General features: G+C 35.2%; 1 protein-coding gene across 1 annotated transcript; it reads right to left on the reverse strand.

Moving 5' to 3' along the window:
* Window positions 1-7,823: 7,823 nt before the first annotated feature.
* Window positions 7,824-25,992, reverse strand: LOC140158312 (uncharacterized). The gene is made up of 8 exons (XM_072181414.1): window positions 25,885-25,992; window positions 18,984-19,141; window positions 18,069-18,250; window positions 15,112-15,315; window positions 14,455-14,591; window positions 12,837-12,997; window positions 11,018-11,135; window positions 7,824-8,092 (listed from the first exon to the last, which is right to left on the reverse strand). Exons 1-8 carry the CDS (start codon window positions 25,888-25,890, stop codon window positions 7,832-7,834), a joined length of 1,227 nt encoding a protein of 408 aa, XP_072037515.1. The 5' UTR covers window positions 25,891-25,992; the 3' UTR covers window positions 7,824-7,831.
* Window positions 25,993-26,302: the final 310 nt, after the last annotated feature.

Here is a 26,302-nt window from a genome sequence, read left to right on the forward strand (position 1 = left end):
ACATTTAGAGCCAAATTTTTTGAAGGTCATTTGGGGTCACCAGAGGTCATCTGAGGTCAAATTAGTTAAAACTGTCATATGGGCATGAAACTTGGTTAATACAGTCAACATTTAGAGCCAAATTTTTTGAAGGTCATTTCTGGGGTCAACAGAGGTCATCTGAGGTCAAATTAGGTTAAACTGTCATATGGGCATGAAACTTGGTTAATACAGTCAACATTTAGAGCCACATTTTTTGAAGGTCATTTCGGGGTCAACAGAGGTCAATTAGGTTAAACTGTCATATGGGCATGAAACTTGGTTAATACAGTCAACATTTAGAGCCAAATTTGTTGAAGGTAATTTTGAGGTCACCAGAGGTCAAATTAGTTAAAACTGTCATATGGACATGAAACTTGGTTAGGACAGTCAACATTTAGAGCCAATTCTTTTAAGGTCATTTCGGGTCACCAGAGGTCATTTGAGGTCAAATTAGATAAAACTGTTATATGGGCATGAAACTTGGTTAATACAGTGAACATTTAAGAGCCAAATTTTTTAAGGTCATTTCGGGGTCACCATATGTCATCCGAGGTCAAATTAGTTAAAACTGTCATATGGACGTGAAACTTGGTAAGTACAGTTTACATTTGATCCAAATTTTTTGAAGATCATTTGGGGTCACCAGAGGTCATCTGAGGTCAAATTCGTTAAAACTGTCATATGGGCATGAAACTTGGTTAATACAGTCTACATTTAGAGCCAAATTTTTGAAGGTCATTTGGGGTCACCAGAGATCATCTGAGGTCAAATTAGTTAAAACTGTCATATGGGCATGAAACATGGTTAGTACAGTCAACATTTAGAGCCAAATTTTTGAAGGTCATTTTGGGGTCACCAGAGGTCATATTAGTAAAACTGTCATATGGGCATGAAACTTGGTGGATACAGTCACCATTTAGAGCCATATTTTGGTAAGGTCATTTGGGGGTCACCAGGGGTCATCTGAGGTCAAATTAGTAAAATGTTGTATTGGCAAGAAACCTCTGTCGAGATTTGATCCCCAAGTCAGGTAAACTTAAAAATTGGTTTGATTTACACTTATTGATTTCACGTTCAAGTCATTAACTGTTTACAAGTTAATATTATATTTGACTATTTTTGGATCCCAAAAGTTTGGTTATGGACCTCTATTTTTTGGATTTAAGATAAGAGGGTCCATTTGGAGTTTGGACTCCTTACTTTTTCTACCCCTAATTATGGTCATTTCAAAATATTATTTTATCTGTTTAGTGTTTTGTATTGCATAAATTTCCAAATTGTATGTAGCAGTTTTCTATAATTGCACAAACAGAAAAAGCTTTTATATATAGACAAGAACAGTGAATGACAGAGAGTAGGTAAATGATATTGCACAGTACGACACACTTGTGTAGTATGAGAAGAGCTTTTGCGATTGAGACCCCGAGTCATACTGTTTTTCTATTGGCTAGCCTTCAAGTGTTAAATTGGATCGAAATTTCAGTATGTGTAAATAATTTTTTTTTCCTTCCTTCCGTCCCAATTTTTTCAGAGCATGTTACCGGAAACATCATTTTATTTTTATTTAGCCTTATTTATATTATGGCGTAGTACGTTTTGTGCATTGCCGTCCACGGGATATTATAAAAGAAAAATCGATTTTGCCCAAACCTGTATAATAAACACATCAAGGAAATTGGTACTTGACTTGATGAATGACTCATCGTGTTGAGCGAATTGATGATGATGATAGCGATTACGTAACGCTATGACACAAGTTTTTGTACATTGAAACGCCTACAATGTTGTATCGGTAAATAATAATTAATTTAAATGATGTTGCGCACGCCTATGCTATATTCCATGTTTTTGTTTACACCACGCCAAAGAAAGCGTCACATGCGCCCGTCAGTGAGTGAGGATTGCCAAACCCGCGATTTGGTAGCCCAATTGGGCGACTTTTGAAGATTTTCCCCGCGACTTTTGACAATTTCCTGTCCCATAGAAACCAATGGTTAAGAAAAAAATTGGGCGACTTTTCAACATTGGCTCCCGCGACTTCCGATCATTTCATGTCCCATAGAAACCAATGGTAAAGAGAAAAATTGGGCGACTTTTCGATTATTTGACCCGCAATTCGGGCTGAAATCTTTTGGCAACCCGGGCGTCACTTCCTTCAAAGTATCCACTGCAGACAGACGTGTAATTAATTCGGTCAAATCAGTCTCATTCATCAACAAACATTATACATTCAACTTCTATTCAACAACTATTTCACCAGGCCAAGTGTCCATGCTCCTATGTTTTCCCTTCAACCTTTACAAACCTCTACCGTCTACCTCATTTTAACTCTCTAACCTCTCACTTTCCCTTCTTACAAACATTTAACTAATTACCCCCACCCATCGACTCGCCAAATCCCCACAAGGTTCTGAACAGAAACAAAACATACATCACCCAACCTAAACCAATCAATCACAAACACCATCAATGATCACCCAAACACATGTACCATTCAGTACCAAAACAAACCACCAAAGCAGAGAACCGCGAAGCCCGAGAACCGCTCTAGTTTAAAATATGTTTATTTGCAGCTTGCATAATTAGTATGCAAAATTTAAATAGATACGTTGCAGTCTTATACAACCACAAAATCAGCCGCGACCCTGAAATGACATCTGGTGACTTCGAACAAATTTGTCTTTTTTGAGAAAAATGTAGGCACTAAGTTTAATGACAATCTGATAAAATAATTGACCTTGAAATGACCTCCATGTTTTGAATCATATCAACATCACATTTACTAATTTCCATTCAAATTAGAATAAAAATTCCCTTTAAAAGGGAAAGCCAGCCTCAATGTAGAAGAGGTCTTGTAATTAGTTTTGGTCAATGTGAAAGGCATTTTTAGGATCACGCTTACATCTACATGACAGTCCACCAAACCATCAACGATGAGAACATGCACACTGAAACAGCAGAAAACATTAATTCCTAATCTCATGTCAACTCTTTTAATTCATTACATGTACTCCAAATTGTTCTGGTCTGCTTGTTTTGTTGTTGTTGTTGTTGTTGTTGTCGTTTGTTTTTTTTGTCTTTTCAGCTTTTTACCCACGATATCTCAATTTCCAATTTTGTAATACCAGAACTTACGAACTCAATATCTTCGCTTAGGAATGTCCGATTTCACTGCTTTCGATATATACACTGCCGGTTTGAGTTAACTAACATGTACATTTTATTTTAAAATAACTTAATTAATTCGCAATGTATAGTTTAAGCCTACTATATTATAATAGATAGTGGCCAGCACATTTATAAAGGACTGGTTACTCACTACAATCTTCACTCTTAAACTGTGTTTTTCTGAATGTGCTGATCATGTTGATTGCTAGTCGGAAACTCCTCATGAAGCTATGGACATGGTATCTTACATACTCCATTCTATAACAGTCTGCCTAGTGCCTTGTGTGTTTCCTCTTCAATCATTTTGTTGAATGTAATTTTATGAATCAAATAGTTATGTGTCATTTTATTTATAATAAAGAAGTTATTAAATTAATAAAGTAAGACAATTTATTTATCTATAAGTGCATGTCAAATGGGGTACATTGTTCAATACTATATGCATAAATTATGCCCATATTATAGCTAGGCCCTAAAAACTTTATTTTGCATCGGATTTTTCCCGTTGAAAAGACAAAACTGATGTTTATGATAACAACCATTTCAATAACATTTTGAGTCATTTTTATCCATAAAACGACACAGGATATGATAGATAACTACTTTCACATCAATATGGTCCATATGATCACAGATTGTTGAGAATCTGTGATATGATACGGGGATATGATGGAGATTCTGATACTATAGATCTGTAATCAACATGATATCACGCTGTTCAGTGGTCAAGGAGTAAGGACCCCGGTCAAGGACACTGATATGACATCATAGGTGATGTCAGAAGTTCTTCTGCTGAACATATGATGCTATATATATTAACTTTTATTGTTACATTTAGGCCTTTAAACTTTTAAAGTCATAATTAATTAGTTCAAACATAACTTTGGTAATACTCACTCGTTTTCGTTCGTTGAAACGGCAAAACATACTTACTTTTCCTAACAAATCGAATTAAAATATTTTTAAAAAAATTTAACCACAAAAAGTAAAAAAAAAAAATCATTCCAATACCACTAAAATATAATCTCTTGAGTAAACTGACCCCAAACCTGAAACAGGTACCAGCTCCGAATGAGCTGGCGAAAAACCTTTTAAATTCTACCCCATTGACATTTGGGTGACCTTGAAATGACCTCCATCATATTTTGAATCATATCAGGATTACATACGGTGCACTAATTTTCACTCAAGGTGGAAGTGGACCAACTTCAGAATTTTACCCCTTGACCAAAACAGACCTCTCCCATTCAGTGATCCCAGCAAAAGTATAACTGGAATTACACAGTTCGTAATTAAGGTGGCCCCCATTGTGTGATGTGACAATAAATTATGTCCAAAAATAGTAAGTAAATAAGTATTGTGTCCCTTCTGCTATCAATGTTTGTTTATTCAACATTATAATGGGCTATTCCAGTTGAAATCCATAGAGTCCTATGAAAGACATGAGATTATAATCTTCCACACTGGGGAGTGTGAAATTCAAATAGGGTTACATCATATGGCTGGGTGACTCTATATTTGAAATTTACAACCTCTGTATGGCCGAAGATAAAGTTCATGCATGTTAGGGATGTGTGGATTTCAACTGGAATAGCCCAGTATTTACATGTCCATGAAGAACTGAAAATAGTGATTAGCATTTTGAGACAAAGGTACATATGTTTTGCTATTGTGAGTACCTCGAATGCGTATACGATGTTCATAAGACAATACGTACATGGCGTGCAGAACAGTCATACACACATCAACTGATTGTACCATAGCACAACCGACAGAGTGGCACGCATTTGTGTCATCAGTGGTTCAGTTGTTCAGCTCAAAATTAAAAGGGGCATATCTAACAATAGCGAACATTTTATGGAAAAGAGATCTAATCTTTTTTTTATGGAAATGTTACAATATGGCTTTAACTTAAACGCAAGATTTAGTTTAATTGAAACCTCTATTGTTCTTGATAGATAATGAAGGAAAAATATTTTAACAGCACATGGCCCACATGTTTGCCCATGCAATTTGTAAGAACAAATTACTTGAAGCCATAAAGTACTGTCTTTTCAAATGAATTTGGTGAATTTTCTTCAAACTTCTTTTTTGGCATATTCGTAATTTGTACACATATGTCCCAATTTAGACCTTATTGGAATCAGCCTAATTTCATTGTGCTTGTACATGTATTAATTTTGCTTATTAAAAAAATGCTCCATAGAACATTTTTTTTCATTTTACCTCATAGATGTAGCTTAAAATTATCTGAAACCTTCCTGACAGTTGTCCTGAAAGTTGTTATTATATACCTCATCTAAAGATTCCCTCCATCTGATTGGTTAAAAGCGCAGGCATAATTTTGACTATGCCCGCAAAAGTAACTATTCCCATGGCATAGTTCTGTGTGTGCTTTGTTCCAAGTGTAAAACGATATTATGCATGCGTTAATGTTTTTGGACGCTATAATTATGCGGAAATTGCAGATTGTAATCTGTGCCGTTCGCATTGAAACTATTAATTTCTCTTCTTAAAATCGGTCAACCAAACAGATGACAAGAATCTTAAGATTTGGTATATAAAACAAATATTGACTGCTTTTTATTCGGGGCATGTTAAAATTATAGACCCGCGGTGATCTCAAAACCATGACTATATGCCCCTCGGCTACGGCTAGAGGCATAGTCATGGTTTTGATTACCTTGGGCCTATAATTTTAACCTCGCCCTCATAGCAGTCAATATTTATATACTAGTACTAATGATTATTACTTCATAAACTTAGCAAAGAATAAAATTAAAATTTGACAGAAATCATATATTATATATGGCACAATCCATTGGAGAACGCGGTTTAAGTGCTTCCGGACAGACAGCAGACCAACCATCTTTGCCATAACATATTTGTTGTGGGTCCAATAACAGGCATAAGCAACACTGCATAGCATCATCATCCCTATATCTATCAAAAATTGCTGTGATAGTACGGCAAATCAACTTGTTCTTCAACAGCTACTTCAATGGAGGGTTGGAAGTTGGGATTGGGGGAAAATTTTCTTTTTTTCACCGCCGCCAAGTTTTTGTTTTTTTAATTTCATGCATTTATACACAGTTAAGTGGTGAAGGGTTTTTTTTAGTGTTGGTGGGGAAAGTTTTTTTTTGCTCATGTGGTTTTTTTCCTAACCCCCACCTTGAAGTCTAATGGTGTGTCCCTTACACAATATGAGATACCGCAGCGTTTCCATTCATACACATTTTTACGATCAGTACCCCATACAGACCTGCCAACTGTCCCTCATATTGAGGGACTGTCCCTCATTTGGGGTTTTCCAAAGTGAAAATGAGGGACAGTCCTGCTTTCTGAAATTTTCAGTGACGGTAAATTCAATGTATTAAAGAACAGCAGAAAATGATGCAAATTTCACTTTAAAATTTTGCTATAGTATTCATTTTAGTCTATTGTGATAAATTTAGACCTGCAAAACCTTCCCTATATTTTGAATGTATTGCACACCTCAAGTCTTTGAATTTGTCGGTATCTGGTTTGTGTACATGTACAAGGTTTTGGCCACAATGTCCCTCTTTCTGACTTCTGTAGGTTGGCAGGTCTGCCCATATGATGTTGCCATTACAAGAAAATTCGATTTGTTGTTAGGCAAAACCCAGGTTTTGTTTTCAATACACTAGCTGGAAATTCAATAAACTCAGCTGCAATTGCTGTTTTCTTTAAACACTTATATTTTACTGCAAATGATTTTAAATAATAAATAATAATAATATGATATATTCAACTGTTTGAGAAATGTAATCATATGAAAAGAACAAGCCAAGCCCATTCAGCTCAGATCCACGTGCTGTATAGAATTTTAAATCACAAATCTATAATACAATGCACCATAGTGAGGCACTATGGAACTTTCTTTATTTGCGTCAATAATAGAATATTGATTTAAATGGCATTGAATACATCTCTACATCTGAGTTTGTACTTCATCACTGAGCGATCTAGCGATCGGTTTCTAGCCAATCAGATAGGGCTCCTTTTCTTGCGTTCGGTGAAATACCAATCGCCCATCGCTCACCAACGGAGTATTAAGACGCGATTCATTGCAGGGAAAATAATATTTATTTACAGGTCGTCAACACTGTGCACTGCACTGTTCAGCTTATTTTGAAATTGGGTCAATGAAAAATTGAATAGAAAATGCAACTGTATCTCAACTCATGAAGCACATTACCATCTGCAACTTGTGGTACAGTACATGAATACATTATAGTTTACTACTCATGAACCATTATGTGACATGATCAAGGGCAATGAGTCACATGTCGGCAATTTTCAATTAGAAGTTTATTACATCATTTTCTGGCAGTTTACGAATGATACATTTTGATGCAAACCCCATCAAACCACACCCACATCTGGTTAACAAGTTATGAGCAATTTATCAAAGGCTAAAAACAATATAAAACAAAAGAATTTGAACACTGTTTTTGCCAATATCTCAAAAACAATATTAGCGACATCTGACTCATTCCCCTTGATCATGTCACATATTACCATCCGCAACTTGTGGTACCATACATGAACACATTAGTTAATAATCTTAAAGTGCAGCTGTTCATTTTTAGCTTTGGTGTTGAGTTATAAGGCTGACATCCTACTGGGAAATGTTGAGCTTTGCCTGCTTCGGTGTAGCGTACACTTCATTAAGTGCTATTATAAGTCTTATGACAGGTGTCAATAATGCTGTCAACACTGGCAAGCTGTAGTACTGTACATAATAAGACACATCCCTCACTTGGAACACACCCATGATGCTAAGTGTTCCTAAAGTTGTAGGCGGCAGACAGCAGGTGCGCCATAGAAGAAGTATGTTGTTATATTTTGTCAGGTCTAAGTCCTCAAAAACCAAGTCACTCTGGAGAGATAGAGAAAAGGTAGATACTATAGACGTAAGTGTTTACCAATATATATCCTTTTATACTTAAATAAATACTTGTTTGACTGGCTTAACCTGACCTACCCTAAATATACTGCTAACCCTGAATATTTTGATTTATATCAAGAGGGACAAAAAAGTTCGTGTAAATTTGAAATACAGTTTATGCTCTAATAAAAATTCCTTTAAAAGGAATAGGGTGGGCAAATGAAAAATTGTCAAGAGAAATGAAAGAATGAGTAAGTCAAGTTCACAATAAATAAAAATTCCTTTAAAAGGAATAGAGGCGAGCAAATGAATTGTCAAGATAAAGGTGTAGTTCCATATTGATAAGTCCAAGTAAAATAAAAAACATGTTTCACGTCCAGGTTTTTGAAAAAAAGGAGTAGGAGGGGCCTTTTTATTTTGTATCGCAGAATCGATGTAAATACCCATATTTAGAGCTATTTTAGAGTGCACAATAATGCCTGCAAAAAGGAGGAGGCCTCTTTTTATTTGTTGTTCTGAGGGTAGGCCCCCTCTAATGATCTCGAAACCTTCCAAATTGTTTCTTGTATATTGAGAAGGCTATAGAAAGCATCTCAACTCCCTAGACATAATTTTTAAAAAGTTATAACTGAATTGCAAAATATAAAAATATAATTGAAGAAACCTCCAAAAAGGAGGGAGGGGCGTGAAACATGTTTATTTTTTGTTTTTGGCCTATATGCAGTATTACTTCGATTATCACTTGTCATCATTAGCAGAGGAGTGAAATTTTGATTGAAAGAATTAAACTAAGGGACGCACCATTTGATACTGAGAGGGGGGGTAGGAAGTTGGGGTCGGGGAAAGTTTTTTTTATTTTTATAGTTGGTGGGGAAAGTTTTTTTTTTGCTCATGAAGTGGGTGAAGTTTTTTTGTTTTTTTTGAAAAACTTCCTACCCCACCCTGAGAATCTAATGGTACATCACTAAGAAGGTTTGTGTTTGAAGTTATATAAATAACGAACTAAGAGTAATCGTATTAGGACAACAAAATAAAAAAATAAAACCCACACCATAGGACTGTACGGTAAAACATGTACCAACAGGCTACTTTTTAGTCACCCACCTTTGTAGGACTACACAACAAAATAGCCCTCCACCATAGGACTTTGCGGTAAAATATTTAGAGGAGTATGCCAATTAAGGCCAAGTAAAAAAAAATGTATATGTCCGGACTTTTTCAAAAATTGGTGAGGGAGGTCCTTATTATTTGTTATCGTGTTATTGTTTTACCATTCATTTCTGTGTAAAATTGCAATGGCAAATGTTTGTCAACACATCATAAAATCAGGGAGGCCCTAATATTTTTGTTATTTCCCCAAAGCCCTACCCCTAGCTTGAAGAAAGTGTTTGCAATGTGTTTATAAATGATAACCAAGAACTTCTAAACATGTCATTTCATCACAACAATTTTATAAACAAAGTAAGGAAGCAAATAGGAAAAATAACTAAAATATTTGAAAATCTCCAAAAATCGGAGAGGGCGGGACGATATACACGTTATTTATTTTACTTGGCCTAAACAATGAATCACCACTCATGACTCGAGGTCAAAACCATTATGTAAATAAGATAATGTTTGCATGCGATGTCAAACAAGGAAATGTTGACATAAATTAATTGACTGTTTGGTTTTCACGATGCTATTAATTTAGCCCAAAGATTAGGAAAACTAGCAAAACTGGTGAACTGGTACTGTTCAAATAAAAACATCTGCAATTTCCAAATAGTATTTCTATTACTTAAATAATTATTTTTGTTATTTCTTTTAATACAAACACATTACTGCCTATGACGACTTTATCGTATTACTTACATATCAAAATCAAGTAATAATTACAAAACTCGCCGTAAACTATCACCTCTGTGGGTGTTTGGGATATAACCGGCACAAATATTTTCTCAACACTGCGGCATGTGAAAAAGTAGGTCAATAGTCAGAGAATACAGGGTGGGTGCGGCACGCCGCAAAAAAACCCAAAAAGTGGAATAAAGTACATGTAGTTGGTGACTGTTTAAAGATAACAAGAATTTCAATACACTATGCATTTTAAATATCTCATGATATCTTGTGTGTATTTAGCATTTGAAAACAATAGTGGTGTTTTACAAACACAGAGAATCCTGACCTATCTAACTTAATTTTTTATCACATTAAGCCAATCAGCTGATTTTTTAGCCTAACATGGACTACAACAAAGTTGTTACAACTCCCCTCGAATTTTCAATTATAAACGTCAGATACTGTTATATTTGGTACCAATGAAGAGCTATGGGTCTCCTCTATCCGGTGATACCAAAATAAATACAAACATTCCCCACATAATGTTGCTATGATGTCATAATGTGAGCGCGCCCATGCAAAGTTGGGAAATTCTGGCTATATACCAAAGTCTAGGCAAATTTGTTTTTCAGCATAAAATTCTACGAACATGCGATTTTCACTGAATTTTTTCCTAAATATAAAAGGAAATGGCTATTTCAACCTAACTAGTAGAAGTCAGTGGCTCTTGGAATAATTTTACCAGAGCAAAATATCATTGATTTTACTGTAGAAACCAATGGTGGGCCTCACCCCCTCCCCCGGTCATTTTTGATGGCCAGTTCTATCCCCGTAAAATGAGCACAAAGGATGGATCGATGAGTAAGTCGTTTGGGTGTAAACACACACATTTTTTATGGCGGATAAAAAATCTTGAGGGGGGTTGGTACACCCCCTTCGTAGTTCTAGGGTTAGATTGTGAGCATGATGACCATGGTATTCCAATCTTTGTGCCTTGGCTACTAGATGATCATGATATTCCAACTTTGTGCCTTGGTTTATAATAAATACATTGTCCCTTATCTAATTCCAGCAAGAAACTATACATGTACTTACTAATTTCCTGCTAAGACTGTGGACATTGCTTTCAACCAGATATTCCAATCTCTGTGCTTTCACTAAAAGTCCGACAATTAGAACACTCCAGCACCCTATCACAACTAATATGGACACCCTGGAATCAAGCAAAACATTGGAGTTATTATTGTGGCAACAGGTGTTCAAACTAAAGGAACATAATCCAGTACTTGTGCAGGTTGGCCAATGGGGGTAAATGCTCTTTATAGGTAAAAAATGATCTGTTAAAAATTTGCTGATTTTTTGTTGTTGGTGCTTTCTGGAGGGGCACTGCCCCTCTGCTTATTCCCATGGCTCTGTTACTGAGAGAGTGAGTCTGTTACCCTGTGCTTGTTTTAAGTTGTCTACATTTTTGTAAAGTTGAGAACAAACAATAGTCAAATATGTATCTTGACAAACTGTCATTATCATTGACTCACAAATAAATGGAACACTCCTAGAAATGTTGTAATAAATCATCTAAAGTACTGTTTTATATATAGGAGAATTACAAAAATCCAAACATTTCGACTTATAATACTGATTAAGAAATACCACAAATATTCTGAAAACATTATCCCATGTTAATTAACTAAAATGTCCAACTAAAACAGAAATGATTCACTTGATCAATGTAAGTGTTTAATTTGTTTGTTTATTGATGTGTATATTTGTTTGTGTGTTAATTTGATCACTCAATTGTTTGTTCTTAAGGTAGGAGCATCGGATAATAGACCCATGCAGGAAAATAGCCACTATTTCAAATCAGAATTATGTATCCATTTCAAATATATAACCAATTGAAGATAAGTCTTTACTCCACTGATTTTTAATGTTTCATGAAAATTTAAACAATTCTTGTGTTTTTCTTTATTTTTTGAAAATTCCCTAATTTTTTCTACTAATAATTATTGCTAGCCTAGAGGGAATGTGATATGGTCTCCATAGTTTGTGGGGTGGTTAATAAGCCTAATATCTAAATTCTCTCGCCAGATTTTTTGGATAAAGTGTTTATTTTTTGAGAAAAATCATTTTTTCTATTTTTAAATTAGGGAAATCTAGAAACACCCATAACTTAAAATAGAAACACTTTATTAAAAAAGCTGGCGAGAAAAGTTTCTAAATTTAATAACCTTTCATATGACACCTTGTTTGTTAAAATTGGCCCTATGGTTAGCTCAGACAATAATTATGAAATTGGGTCATTCAGTGTTTCTAGATCAAATCAAGAAAATTTGAGCAAGTACTAACATTACCTTCAAATATCCCTATATTACTGACCAATATATTGGAAAAAAGTCACTAATATTATTTGGTAACATTTTTGTAATAAAAAGATCCAAAAAGCAGTTCTATAAATGGGATAGAAAGGAGAAAAATAATATTTAAACATAGTATCCATTTTCAAACTTTTACCAATTTTAGTGAGCGAGGCTTAGTGTCAAAACCACTTTATGTGCAAAGTCAATGGGGCTTTCTAATGATAAAAAATGGCATAACTCAAAAACGCTTTGTTGGCAAAAATTAAAACTTGGCAGGCAAGTTTTTCTCACCCAACTACACATCCTGTATCATTTTAAACCAAATCTGTGCATGACACCGTAGCCGATGTTTCTACCTTAATGGGTTATTCTAGCAGAAATCCATACACCCCCTATGGAAAACATAACTTTGATCTCACACACACCCATGTACATTTCAAATAGAGTCATCCATTCAGGTAATCCCATCTGAAATTCACACTCCTTGTGTGGGAGATTAAGGTCTTGTCTTCCATAGGGGTGTATGAGCTCAGTTGAATAGCCCATTATCATCTTACCAGTTCTTGATTCTCCAAGGCGTCAGTTTATTTTTGGCAAACATGTTATCGATGAGAAAGTACAACAGCACTCCAATTCCAGCCAGATAGAGCACCACAAGTAGCTGGTACTGCATCGGAACTTCATACCAATCAACATCAAAATCTTGATGAATAGAATCCTGTGAGATGATAGCCATAGAAAAGACATATTATGACCCCAAGGGATATTTTATGATTTTAGCATCCTTTTCTTATATACTGCACCAAGAAAGTATCCTTACACTTGGAAAAATAATCACAATTTCAAAACTGAACCATATTGGGATAAATTTGTTTTTGTAATAGATGCACTATCTAATACTACACATTATGACACCACATTGAATCCAATGTGACCTCAAGAAGTAAAGTTACAAGCAATTGAATAGACGAAGGTCCAGTTTTAAAAGTGACAAATTGGCCTATACGAGGCGCAAAAAGATTCAAAGAAGCGCAACAAAGAGACTACACAGTTTCTTCAATGAAGCTTTATTTAAAGCAATATTTATTTCAGTTTTTACTTCTCTGTACTTTTTATAACTTGCATTTTATTTGCCAGCTCTTTTGTTTCAGTCAGTTTTCTTTTGTTCAATTTGTTTTAAATCAAAGGCACACACAAATTAGCCATTTACCACTCTCAAACCAGATGTCTAGTCTGTGGAGTTTTGAATAGGCCAGTGTGTCACTTTTGAATCAAATGCTTGTAACTTTGCTTCTTGAAGTCACATTGGATTCAACGGGATGTCAAAATGTGCCGGATTAGAATCTATTAAAAAAACAAATTTACCCCAATATGGTTCAGTTTTGAAATTGTGATTATTTTTCCAAGTGTAAGGATACTTTCTTGGAGCAGCATAGTATGGTTCAACAGCTAATCAAGAAAAATGCTTATTTCCAAAATTTCAGTTGATTCAGACATTGAATTTGTGAATCATGCATAATTGTATGTATTGCTGTGCTCCATAGGTCACTGTGTTGTAATTATTGGCTATCCACAGCAAATACAAATTGATACAAATTGGACAATGTCTTTCGTCAAACAACAGAATTTGCAAGAAAACTTTTTTGGAGTAAATTGGTGGGATTAGACTGTGGATCACAGAGTGCCCCTTTAAATATGTGAGAAACGTATTTGTACATTACACATTCATACACATGGCACCCCTACAAGAAGAAGAAAGATGAGGCAAAACCCAGTCACTGGGGATTTGGTCCAGATTAAAAGGGAAATAGCACCTAAAAAGACTTGACTTAAAAGTACTTTTCTTGTGGAACAGGAAGGTAAATCAATCTGTGCCTTTTAATAGTTTCTTTCACTCTTCAGAGAAGAATATGCATTTTCTGGCAGAATTCCCACCCTCTTAGCATCTATTGGGCTATTCCAGTTGAAATCCACACACCCCTATGGAAGACATGACCTTAATCTTTCACATAGGAAGTGTGAATTTCAGTTGGGTTTCCCCTGAATGTGCAACTCCATTTGAAATCTACATCCCTTGTGTGGGTGATTAAGCCATGTGTTCCATAGGGGGTGTATGGATTTCAACAGAAATAGCCAATTGGCTTGCTGATTGACTGGATATAGAGTTCCGCTTACCATGAGGTTGGTGAATTCCATATGCCAATGTAGTACTGATGTGTTGAAACTATCTTGATTTCTTGAGTCTATTTCATGATTTGATGAGAAGGATTTCAACAGAAGGTTGTAGTGATCCAAACGGAGCATGAGAGCACCTGGTTACAAAAAGACAAAAATACAGCAATAAATACACAAATCCTACAACTTCAAAATATCATACATTTTTTTATTTTTGCTTGACAAAACCAAGTGAATTGTGTTTTACTCACTATTGGACTATTCCAGTTGAAAGCCATACACCCCCTATGGAATATATGACCTAAATCTTCTACACAGGGAGTGTGGATTTCAAGTGAGTTACCTGAATAGGTGACTCCATTTGAAATCTTCAACCCCTTTGTGGGAGATTAAGATCATGTCTTCCATAGGGGGTACATGGATTTCAACTGGAATAGTCCAGTATGTCATCCTTCAGCAACTCCATCCCATCCCTTTGATAGCATGCCGGTGTTGGACAGGAAAAACTCCTATGTATTTGTGGCCTTTGAACATGTTTAAAACAAAACTTTCAAGAGGTTACATAGAAAGTTTTGCTTTAAACATGTTCAGGGGCCAATGACACATAGGAAGCTTTTCCTGCCCAACGATTACTCACCCCTTTGATAGCATACTCACCATGAATGATCTGGAAGCCGACATAAACACCAACAGTGAGACCAATACAAATCAACACCAGTCCCCATACTTCTTTGCTTGTTAATCTCATATCTTCCATCTCGGGCCAAACACTGATGCCACCCCCAACATTTGCACTGCTCACTTTGGATTTAGCTGCATGAAATTTCTGCTCCAATATTTTTTGTTTTTGTAAAGCCCTACCTGTAAAGATCCATCATTAATTATTGCATAAAAACATAAAATTGGTTACAAAGAGGACTACTGTATAAGTGGTAATTTTCGCGTACAGTTATTTTCGCGAATTGGAGTGAGAGAGACATTGTTATTTTCGCGATTGCTTAGTCTTGCCCTATACTTGCAATACATTATACATATTCGCGAGGTGTTAATTTCGCGGATGGCACTCCATTGAATTTGTCCCTTATAATTTGGCTGGTCCAAATATTTATGTGCAATATTTTGTTATGTTATTTATTAATTGCTGTTTTATTAAATTAAATTCTTTAGTGCATCTGTGGTATGTGTGGGGTGTGTACATGGAGGGCTGATAGTTCGGGTGTGAGTGTATGTAAGGGGTGTGTGTGTATGTAAGGTGTGTGTGGAGAAGATGTAGGAGTGTGTGAGCTGTGTGACTGTGAGATTTTGCCTCAACAAGTGCAATTAATTTCTTTGAGTAATTTTATGGTGTTTTCATGTATATTTTTTATGTCTTTTAATGTAAACATTGCAAATGTAATAATTCATGTAATTTGGCCTATGGGCCACGAATTTGAAATAAATTTAATCTGAATCTGAATCCATTCGTGAAATCTGTGAAAATAAAACCCTCGCGAAAATTACCACTATTACAGTATATCATGCTAAGCCAATCAGAGACGGCGAGTACCCGCTAGTCCGAAGGACCGCTAGTCCGAAGGTTCGCTAGTCCGAAGGTTCACTAGTCCGAACACGTATTTCAATGGAGGACGTGACGGTCGCTAGTCCGAATTCGCAAAAAGGTTTGCTAGTCCGAAAAAAAAAAGTCCGAAGGTTCGCTAGTCCGAAGGTTCGCTAGTCCGAATTTATTAAAAGGTTCGCTAGCCCGAATTGTTAATCAGGTTCGCTAATCCGAATCAAAAAAAGGTGCTCTAGTCCGAATTTTAAATAAGGTCCGCTAGTCCGAATTTTATATAAGGTTCGCTAGTCTGAATGATAAATAAGGCCCGCTAGTCCGAATTCTTAATAAGGTCCGCTAGTCTGAATTTTCTTTAAAGAACCTGATCAGCGCCACCATACACCGGTCTCAAAATGTATTGGAGGTGTTTGATCAAATATAGCGTGTTACCTGTGCACACAGGTTCACAACATTGTTCATGTTTTGCATTGTTTCTTTAAAAGTAATGATGGCAAGTACATAAAAGTATACATTTTCAGAAAGGAAACAATGCAAGTAACCCAATAAGTTTCCAAATCGATGAAAACTGTATATTTATGTTCTAAAGACACAAAAAGTATACATGGTATAGGCCTAGATGCTGTTTTTCTAAAGTATTTGAATATTTATTCCTTTTAAAAATTACTGATGTAGGTTTTGCAGAATGAATGAAATTGCAATCAAATATACACCATCGCCTCAATGGTAATGGAAATAATTCAAAACAACAACAAGTTCTTTCTTTCTTTCCTTCTTTCTTTCTTTCTTCCTTTCTTCCTTCCTTCCTTCCTTCCTTCCTTTCTTTCTTTCTTTCTTTCTTTTTTTCTTTCTTTCTTTCTTAAATTCGGACTAGCGGACCTTATTTAAAATTCGGACTAGCGAACCTTATTTATAATTCGGACTAGCGAACCCTAAATCAAATTGAATTAGCGGACATGATTTTAAATTCGGACTAGCGAACCTTATATATAATTCGGACTAGCGAGCCTTATTTAAAATTCGGACTAGCGAACCTTGTTAAAAATTCGGACTAGCGGACCTTATTTAGAATTGAATAGAGAACCTTCGGACTAGCGGACCTTCGGACTAGCGAACCTTCGGACTAGCGAACCTTCGGACTGGCGGGCCTTCGGACTAGTGGGCTGTAACCTCAGAGACGTGGTAAGAATAGCCAGTAGAGCAGAAGCGGATTAAACTTAAAATTGCCAAGAGATCTAAATCAAATCTTTGTTTTGATTGGCTGTACTCATTATATCACGGATATTGATAAATCATAGGCACTGAACAATGCTGTAAGAAAGGCAATATATTGCCCATATATGGAGTTAAGTTTAAATTTAGGACAGGAATGGGTGATTCCATTTGGAAACCATCAGGGTGAATTGGCAATGCTTGGAATATTGAGATATTATCTAGAATTATAAAGTTGATTATAATTGGCACATCAGCGGGTGTAGACTTTAAATGGAGTTGCCCATTCAGGTAACTCATTTGAAATTCACATTCCCTGTGTGGAAGATTGAGGTCATGTCTTTCATAGGGGGGGTATGGATTTTGACTGGAATAGCCCAAAAATGACAGTGCACATTAATTTCTGGCTATTTATGAGACACTGATTCTGGTGGTCAGCTGTTTACCTTAAGCTCCCAAGGAAAACATGATTTTGGAAGCCAAAAAAGGCACCTCGATTTAAAAAAAATGTGATTTTCCTCAAACATGCAAAAACAAAAAAATGGGGTTTTTTTTTCTTACAAAGTGAAGAAAAAAACCTTAAATTACACCCTAAATTACTTGTTATTCATGATTGGAAACCACAGAAATACTGCTACTAAAGAAACTAGAAAAGTTATTTCTAAGTGGTTTTTAAGTCTTTTGGTCAAAGAGTTTCAAAGTTGTATGTTTAATTACTTTTGCTTCTATTGAACAGCTAGCAATGCATACTAATACAACATGTCCCCGACTATTCAATAGAAGCAAGAGTACGGTAATTTAAATGTACAACTTTATCCAGCTTCAAAATTGGGGGAAAGATTATGTTTACCTGGTGTCTGCCTGAGTTGTTTCAATCCAGGACTGATCTGTTTCTCTCCATTGATGATATCATCTTCAGATTGTAGTCTGTCTCGTAGAGGATCAATGGCGGTTACTTTACCATTCCTTGCTGGAGTCCTCATTGGCGTCATAGCAATGGGTAGTCTACCAGGAGTTTTCTCAAATTGGGCCCTGTTTTTATAGATTGGACAAAATTATGATTTATATCACAAGTTTATAGAAGTTTTCAACATTAAGACTCCAAATAAGGGAAACAATAACACACCCCTCTGGTTGGAGATGCACAGGATAAAAAAGGGTAATATTAAGTCTATTGTATTGATTTGAATTCAATGCAATGATAATGTTGGATCTTACATGCCACAATGCTTGCATTTTAATAACCATGCATATGATGCATTAATTGTTGTACATAATACATGTATGTTATAGTGCAACTTTAAAGTCATGGATTTTGTTCTTTAAGTCATGGATTTTGTTCTTTAATATGTGTGTGTATAAACCATCTTTATTTTTTCTTTCTATGTTAAAACATTTGTGAATGTGTTTAATAGTTCTGAAGCTATTAAGCTACTTGCAGTTCCGCCATTATGCACTATGTGCGGGGAGAGCCTCGAACTGGCAGCATACATGAAAGGAAGAATTATGTAACCTTACACAGAACGTTATGACTAGTTCAATTCCCATTCATGTATGCTGCCAGTTCGAGGCTCTCCCCGCACATAGTGCATAATGGCGGAACCGTGCAAGTAGCGAATGGGCTTATGGCTGAGTTACTTTTTGTGGAGTATTTATGTGCATCTGTAAAGCAGCATGGTTTGCAAAGCATGGGCATATCATTATGTTTGTGATTTGTAAATGGTTTGCACTGAGCATGTCTTTCAAGTGTTTGATTTCAGTGTACCTGATTTGAGTCACATCCAATGGTTGTAACACCTCCAATGACTCATCTTGGCTGCTATCTGCCCCTTCTCCAGATGGCAGAGTGATGTGACGTCTTGATCGTCTCCGACGGCCAGTTGATCCGGTTTTACTTGAAGACATTGTATCAACATTTGGAAACTGCATTGTGCAAGAACATCAAACTTGAATGTGAAAATAGTATGTTTTTATTTATTTATTTATTTATTTATTTCTTATTTAACCTGGGGTGACCAATCAATGCACTGGCACTGTTCTCCCTTGGTTCCCAGGTAAACATTTGACAGCTGTTTTGATCAGCTGTCAAACTTGTTTTAAATCCATGGACATTTTGATTCTTGACAACTTTTGATTCTTGACATTTTGATTCTTGACAACTTTTAAGTTGAAACACTAGCTCCTACACTTTTTAAAATGGCATATACAGATTTCGCATACAATTTCCCTTCAATTCGCATACAATTTCCCTTCAGAAAATACCTACTTTTTATATGGTTGGGTGAATATTTATGAACTTATGTTGACTTAAAGTTTTGACGGTGTATATGCATTAAAAAGTTAGGATGTACACAAAAGATGCGAGTTCCAAACTCATGGCCATATAGATAAACTAACCATATGTAACAATTCATTAAATTAAGAAAGGGAGCAAACAAATTGGCTAAAGGGATTTTTTCTCTGTATATATGCAAGTAGGTATGCTCACAAATGGACATTGGTGACACCCTGTGTTAATAAACTGCGACCATACTCAGAAGAACCCCTTCCCACTCTTGGCTAAGGAAATATGTTTTGTTTGTAGGGGTGTCTATTCTTCCACATCCTTCCATAGAATCTTCTAGTTTTAGTGGCGAGGTGAGAGGTCTCCTCCCCCTTCTACGTGCCTACGACCAATGCATCAACCATCTTATTGTCAAGATCGTTGATCAGCGAATCAGCATGATTGTTTATCACCTCTGTGTTTTTGCTTGTGTACACTTGGTGCACAGCACAGACCAAGGAAGTAATGAAAAAAATAACTTTACATAGACTTACTTGAAAATGATGTCACTTGACAACGAAAAATTGGCAGACCTCATGAATAATTAATGGCGCAAAAATGACACTGCCAGAGCCTAAGTAAAACAGTGATCAGCATAATATCAAGATTTACGTTCAAAAGTATGAACTCTCCTCAGATCATATGTGGCAGTTATTATTTTCCTATCCATGTACTTTGTGCATTAGGCCAAGTAAAAAGTAAAACATGTTTCTTGTTCACTTCCGTTTTCTCCTTTTAAGCCACTTCACAGTTTTTTTATTTTATTAAATTCAGTTATAACTTTTCAATCAATCAATCAATTTATTTCATCCATCCATATACAACAATATAATTATGATACAATGAGTTACAATAAGGATGTATTTTATATACAATAATATAATGGAAAAAGCAACTATTTTTATGAAAAACGTCAATGAGATGGATGAGGACACTGCTAAACGCAGAGCGTGAGGTGCAGTGTCCTCGGCCTAAAGTTACAACATACAACATTTAACCAAAAAATAAAATACGCTCGCTACAATTTTCACTAAAAATCGTGCACTGAGTGCCTATGGAAGAGATAGTGAAAGCAAGCAGTTATGGCCACAAGGCTGTCCATGCACTGGGCACACAATTTGGAGTGAAATGATACACAATTGGAAAATATAAAACTGATGGTAAACTAAATAATTTTATGCGCTATAAAAAATGGAACATTTGGAATAGTTTCATCAAGAGGCATTTATTTTATGACATGTTTTGTGATTTGCCCCATTAAGTGCAATGGTAAGTGTGCCCTTCGTGTCCGAGGGGGCGAGATGGAACGGCCAAATCTTGTTAAAAGCGACCAATGGCATTGCCAATGGGAAGAAGCTATCTATCACAAGTGACGTCATGCCGACCAACAGAATAGGTACTGTATATATATATGATTATTATAGGACTAGTACTAGTTTTTAGTAGAACCCCACTTCCATATTTTATACGTAAACAGTGACAATCACAAACCAAATCACCAGACCAGACCACTGAAGAACCTTGCCAAAAACTATAGCTGGTGCAAGTTCATTTTGGTTCAACTTGCAACTTGCAACATCGTGGATTGAAATAGAACAGCGTACACACAGCTGGGCGCAGCAGTTATACGAACTGCGCTTTGCGTTTTGCGTGAAGATGCATGCTTTTGTGAATTTATGCGTGCGTAAGTTGGAACTTTATTGACTTGCGCAGTAACAAAAACCGAATAATTCCCGCCTAATAAGAGCCGATCATAGTATAGTAACTTAAGTAAGCTAAATTAAGGGGTACTACACCCCTCGCCCTGGCACCCCTGCCCAATTTTGTGCCTATTTTTGCATTTTTCTCAAAAATTATAGTGCATTGGTGACAAGTAAGATATATATTATATAGGGGCAAGGACTACAACTACTGCACTGGAAATTTTATTTCAACACAGACAACAATTGTGGAGTTACATTCAAAAATGAGGGAAAACCGATATTTAATCAATAAATCAATAAGGTCATGTGTCATATGGTGGGGCACATTTGCGTTACAAGCACTGATTTTGATCGTTTGTCTTCCTTTTCACTAAAATTGATACATATCTAAAACTATACATCTCACACCAGCAAAACTATACATTTTTGGAAAGCTTATGTTCCAAGGAATCCAACTATGCAAAATTGAAGTTGGTATATAGGGTGCGTAAGAAAATATATAGGGTGATATCATGAAAAAATTTAATTTTACTAGTAAATTGATTATTTATTGCATTTGCTACTGGTATGGAATACCTCAAATGAAATCTAATTTTGTGACAGGCCACACTATGAGCTTTAATAAAATGTATACTTTTGCTATGTTATGATTGACCAAAGTGGTGATACAGGGTGCGAAAATATACGTGGTCACATGTCATAAGTTGGGTACAATTTCCATTACATGGTCAAAAATGACAAAAAATGTATTTTTGGATATGTTGTATATTGACAACATCTAATAATTAACACCATTTTTAACCTTATCACATGCTTAATTTTTGAGATAATGCTTAATTACCAATTAATTAATACACAGGTGTCTATGTAAATCTCAATTTTCAAATGCGTTTTTCTCAAATCGGACATCAATTACAAAAATGACTGTAAAATGTTTATTTTATGCAAGAATGTCATCAGATTTGGAGGATATGGTCTCAATACATTAATGCTTCAAATGAACTATTTAAAATAATTGTACGTATGTTAATTACATTGTGAAGGTCAATGACCTTTTTACGAGTAATTAGCGAGATGGTTATTCTATTATAAAAGGAAATGAATATCAAGAAGAGAAATGTACATTAGCATGTTGCTAAATATACTGAAATTCAACTAGGATTTCATTAAAAATTTTAAAAAAATGGAACATTATAACCATTTAAGGTGGTACTACACCCCTTGATGAATTTGTGACTATTTCTCTCATTCTCTCAAAAAATAATAACACATTGGTAACAAAAGTTATGTAAATTATAGGAGTATTAGGAATCAAGTTACTACACTGGAATTTCAGTGACTCGAGACAAGCGGTATACTTTATTTATGATAAAAGAGGTACCGCTAGAATGTACCTCATTTTTTAACTTATATAATGAACCCCTTTGTCTTGAATCACTGAAATTTCAGTGATTGCCCCAATAATATACATAACTTTTGTTACCAGTGTGTACACAAAATGTAGTAATTTTGTAGTTACTTTTTGAGAAAAATGCAAAATTAGTCACAAAATTTATCAGGGGGTGTAGTACCACCTTAAGTAGTCAGTAATTGTTTTAGTTGTACAAATTCAACATTCAAAGCTGTCAATATATCAAACCCTCACTAGATTTGAAAAAATAACCAGTAGTTATGACATGCTGACATGTGAAATTTCACATAGGCCCTATTGCACACTCCCGCATCCGCCTGCTCCACATCCGCCTGCTCCTCCACCCCTGGCATTTTTCATTTCAACTGATGTGATTTTTTTACTGAATAATGTATAATTATATGCTTCAGTAGATTGAAAGAGTATAAAATTAGGCTTAAAATGAGGTATCAACCACTGCTGTAGGATATGGGGTTACGGAAAGCCAATCAAATTTGTATCACAATTTTCAGAAAAGTGTAATCCCTCCACCCTTTTTGCATACCCAACTTATGACATGCGACCACGTAACTTCATGCACAAAATGTTGATTACAATTTTGAAAATATATATTGTGTATCCTACATTTATTTTAACTGCATATTTAGATTCCTGGGGTAAAAAGCTGTCCAAAAATGTATACTTTTTCTATCTTAGGGTGTATAATTCTCAAGATACAACAATTGAAAGCCAAAACGCATGTTGTGATTGAAAATTTTGGCATTTGTGTGTAAGTGAATAAAAAAAATTGTGGTTCTTGTGACTTGCGGTTCTCAGTGAATTCTTGTAAACACGATTAGATAAAATTAATAGCCGAATATGAATAATGAATAAACAAGCTTTCATTTGAGGTATGATTTGCATGTACAGTATAGCACACAATTTGACAATGATATAATTAAAATTCAAAAAGATATCATGTCTTCAAAGCATTTGCCATAGAGATTGTACATACTCCTCTACCACTTATCCTCTACCACTTATCCACCAGGTTTACCTTCGTTAACATTTAAATATTTTTCACTAATTAAACGAATTTGAATTCCAAATTGTGAAACATATTTGAAAATGAGAATAATCAAGCTGTATAATGAGCCCAAACTTGATGCAATTGGACCAAGAATAGCTTAGTGACAACAAGTTAAATCAGAAAGAGGAGAGAAAAATGTAACGCCACCAGGTATTTTGTAGTCCCACCATAAGGCTAATGAAAGTTGATACCCAGTTTCCTGTTACCCTACTCCGCTCAAAACCAATTGCTGGCCAAATATTTCATTATTTTGAATAAAATGTTGATTCTAACAAACTTTAACATACAAATAAATAATTGTGGTTTTAAATATATCATAAATCTCTTTCTGTTGATTTTCAGGGATTTTCTTTGCAGTAGGAGCATAGTACCGTATTCGTCCGAGTATAGTCCCACGTTCGAGTATAATCCCACCTCCCCATTTTTAGAAAAATTCAGAAATTGTAAAAAAAAAAAAAAAAAAAATGTTTTTTTTTTTCATAAGTTTTTTGGGTTTTGGAGTGTCCTGGACCTAGACCTAGATGCTAGGATCATTCCTGGTTGACCTAAAAAAAAAAAAATTCAAGATATTTTTGTATTTTAATATGAAAATTGATAATTTGTTTTCATGTCATACTCTATTGGTAATGATTTCAAAATGCATTGAATTTGAATGCATTTTGAAATCATTAATAGAGTATGACATGAAAACAAAGTATCAATTTTCATATTAAAAATACAAAATATCTTGGATTTTTTTTTTTTTTTTAGGTCAACCATGAATGATCCTAGCATCTAGGTCTAGGTCCAGGGACACTCCAACACCGAAAAAATAAACTTAAAAAAAAAAAAAATGTTTTTTTTTTTGAAATTGAGTATAATCCCACCCCCAATTGTGAAAAATTTTCACATAAAAAACGGGTGGGACTATACTCGGACCAATACGGTATATGGTTAATAATGAATTATTAATGAATACCTACTCAATTCTCTGTCCGCAGTTTTTGATCTGCTCTGATCTCATCTCGTAAAAAATATTGTGACACTTTTGATAATAGTTGTAGGCTACAATCACCTTTAGGCCAAGTAAAATCAAAAACATGTTTCACATCCGGGTTTTTGAAAAAAAGGAGAAAGAGGGGGCTTTTTATTTTTGATCGCAAAATCGTTGTAAATACCCATAATTAGAGCTGTTTTAGCATATACAATAATGCCTGGAAAAAGGAGGAGGCCTCTTTTTATTTGTTGTTCTGAGAGATAGGCCCCCTCTAACTATCACAAAATCTTATAAAAGTGTTTCTTGTATATTAGCAAGTCTATAGAAAGCATCTCTACTTCCTAGACATATTTTTTGAAAAGTTATAACTGAAAAACAAAAAATAAAAATAAAAATGAAGAAACCTCAAAAAAGGAAGCGGGAGGGGACGTGAAACATGTTTTATTTTTTATTTGGCCTTATGTGGTTGTAAACTACATCTGTAAAACTACAAACTGTGATTTATCACATGTATACATGGGTATTTATTGGTTTACACCTGTAACAGATGCAATAATGAAATGGTATAAAATAATGAATAATGAATAATGAAATGGTCACCTACACAGTCATGAAAAATAATGTAACGGGAAACTGGGAATTGACTTTCATTAGCCTAAGACGCGTGACCATAAGTTACTATACTACTTGCCTTGAATTGCTGAATTTTCAGTGCAGTAGTTGTAGTCCTTGCCCCTATAATATACATATCTTACTTGTCACCAATGCACTATAATTTTTGAGAAAAATGCAAAAATAGGCACAAAATTGGGCAGGGGTGCCAGGGCGAGGGGTGTAGTACCACTTAATTTAGCTTACTTAAGTTACTATACTATGATCGGCTCTTATTAGGCGGGAATTATTCGGTTTTTGTTACTGCGCGAGTCAATAAAGTTCCAACTTACGCACGCATAAATTCACAAAAGCATGCATCTTCACGCAAAACGCAAAGCGCAGTTCGTATAAAAATGCAAAAATAGGCCCAAAATTGGCCAAGGGTGTAATACCCCCTTAAGCTTACAATGTACACTTACACTTTTTACAGTCAAAACAAAAATATCATGAACATCACCAGCTGATAAATCAGTGATCATGAGTGTGTAACCCTTTGTTATATGTTTCTTTAAATTTTAAGAATTACAAACCTTCATGCATGTCTTGTATATCGTTTTTTAAGTTTAACTTCAACAAAAAACGCACATTTCAGTCTTAAATTGCTTCTGAAATTTTAAAATACGTTCAAAAACTGATTGATGACGAGCTGTGATTGTAAACCAAAACCACGAGCTGCAAAATAGAAAGGTTAGTCTCGGCATACAGTCGCTATCAATTAATAAAAATATTTCTTCTTCTTCTACAGGTGAGTAGAGTACATTCCTCTCTTCGAGAGTATCGTCGTATTTCCGGGCCTATTCTTAATTTCTTTGGCAAAATGTATAATTATAAAATAATATTAGTAAAACGAAATTTTTCTAGCCATTTTAAGCCAAAATAATAAGCTAAAACGAAAGAAATCCCCCCGCCCTGTGCCTTTGTTAAAAAGCCAGTTAAAAAAAATAAACC

Source organism: Amphiura filiformis, chromosome 8, assembly GCF_039555335.1.
Source record: "Amphiura filiformis chromosome 8, Afil_fr2py, whole genome shotgun sequence".
NCBI classification, from domain to species: domain Eukaryota; kingdom Metazoa; phylum Echinodermata; class Ophiuroidea; order Amphilepidida; family Amphiuridae; genus Amphiura; species Amphiura filiformis.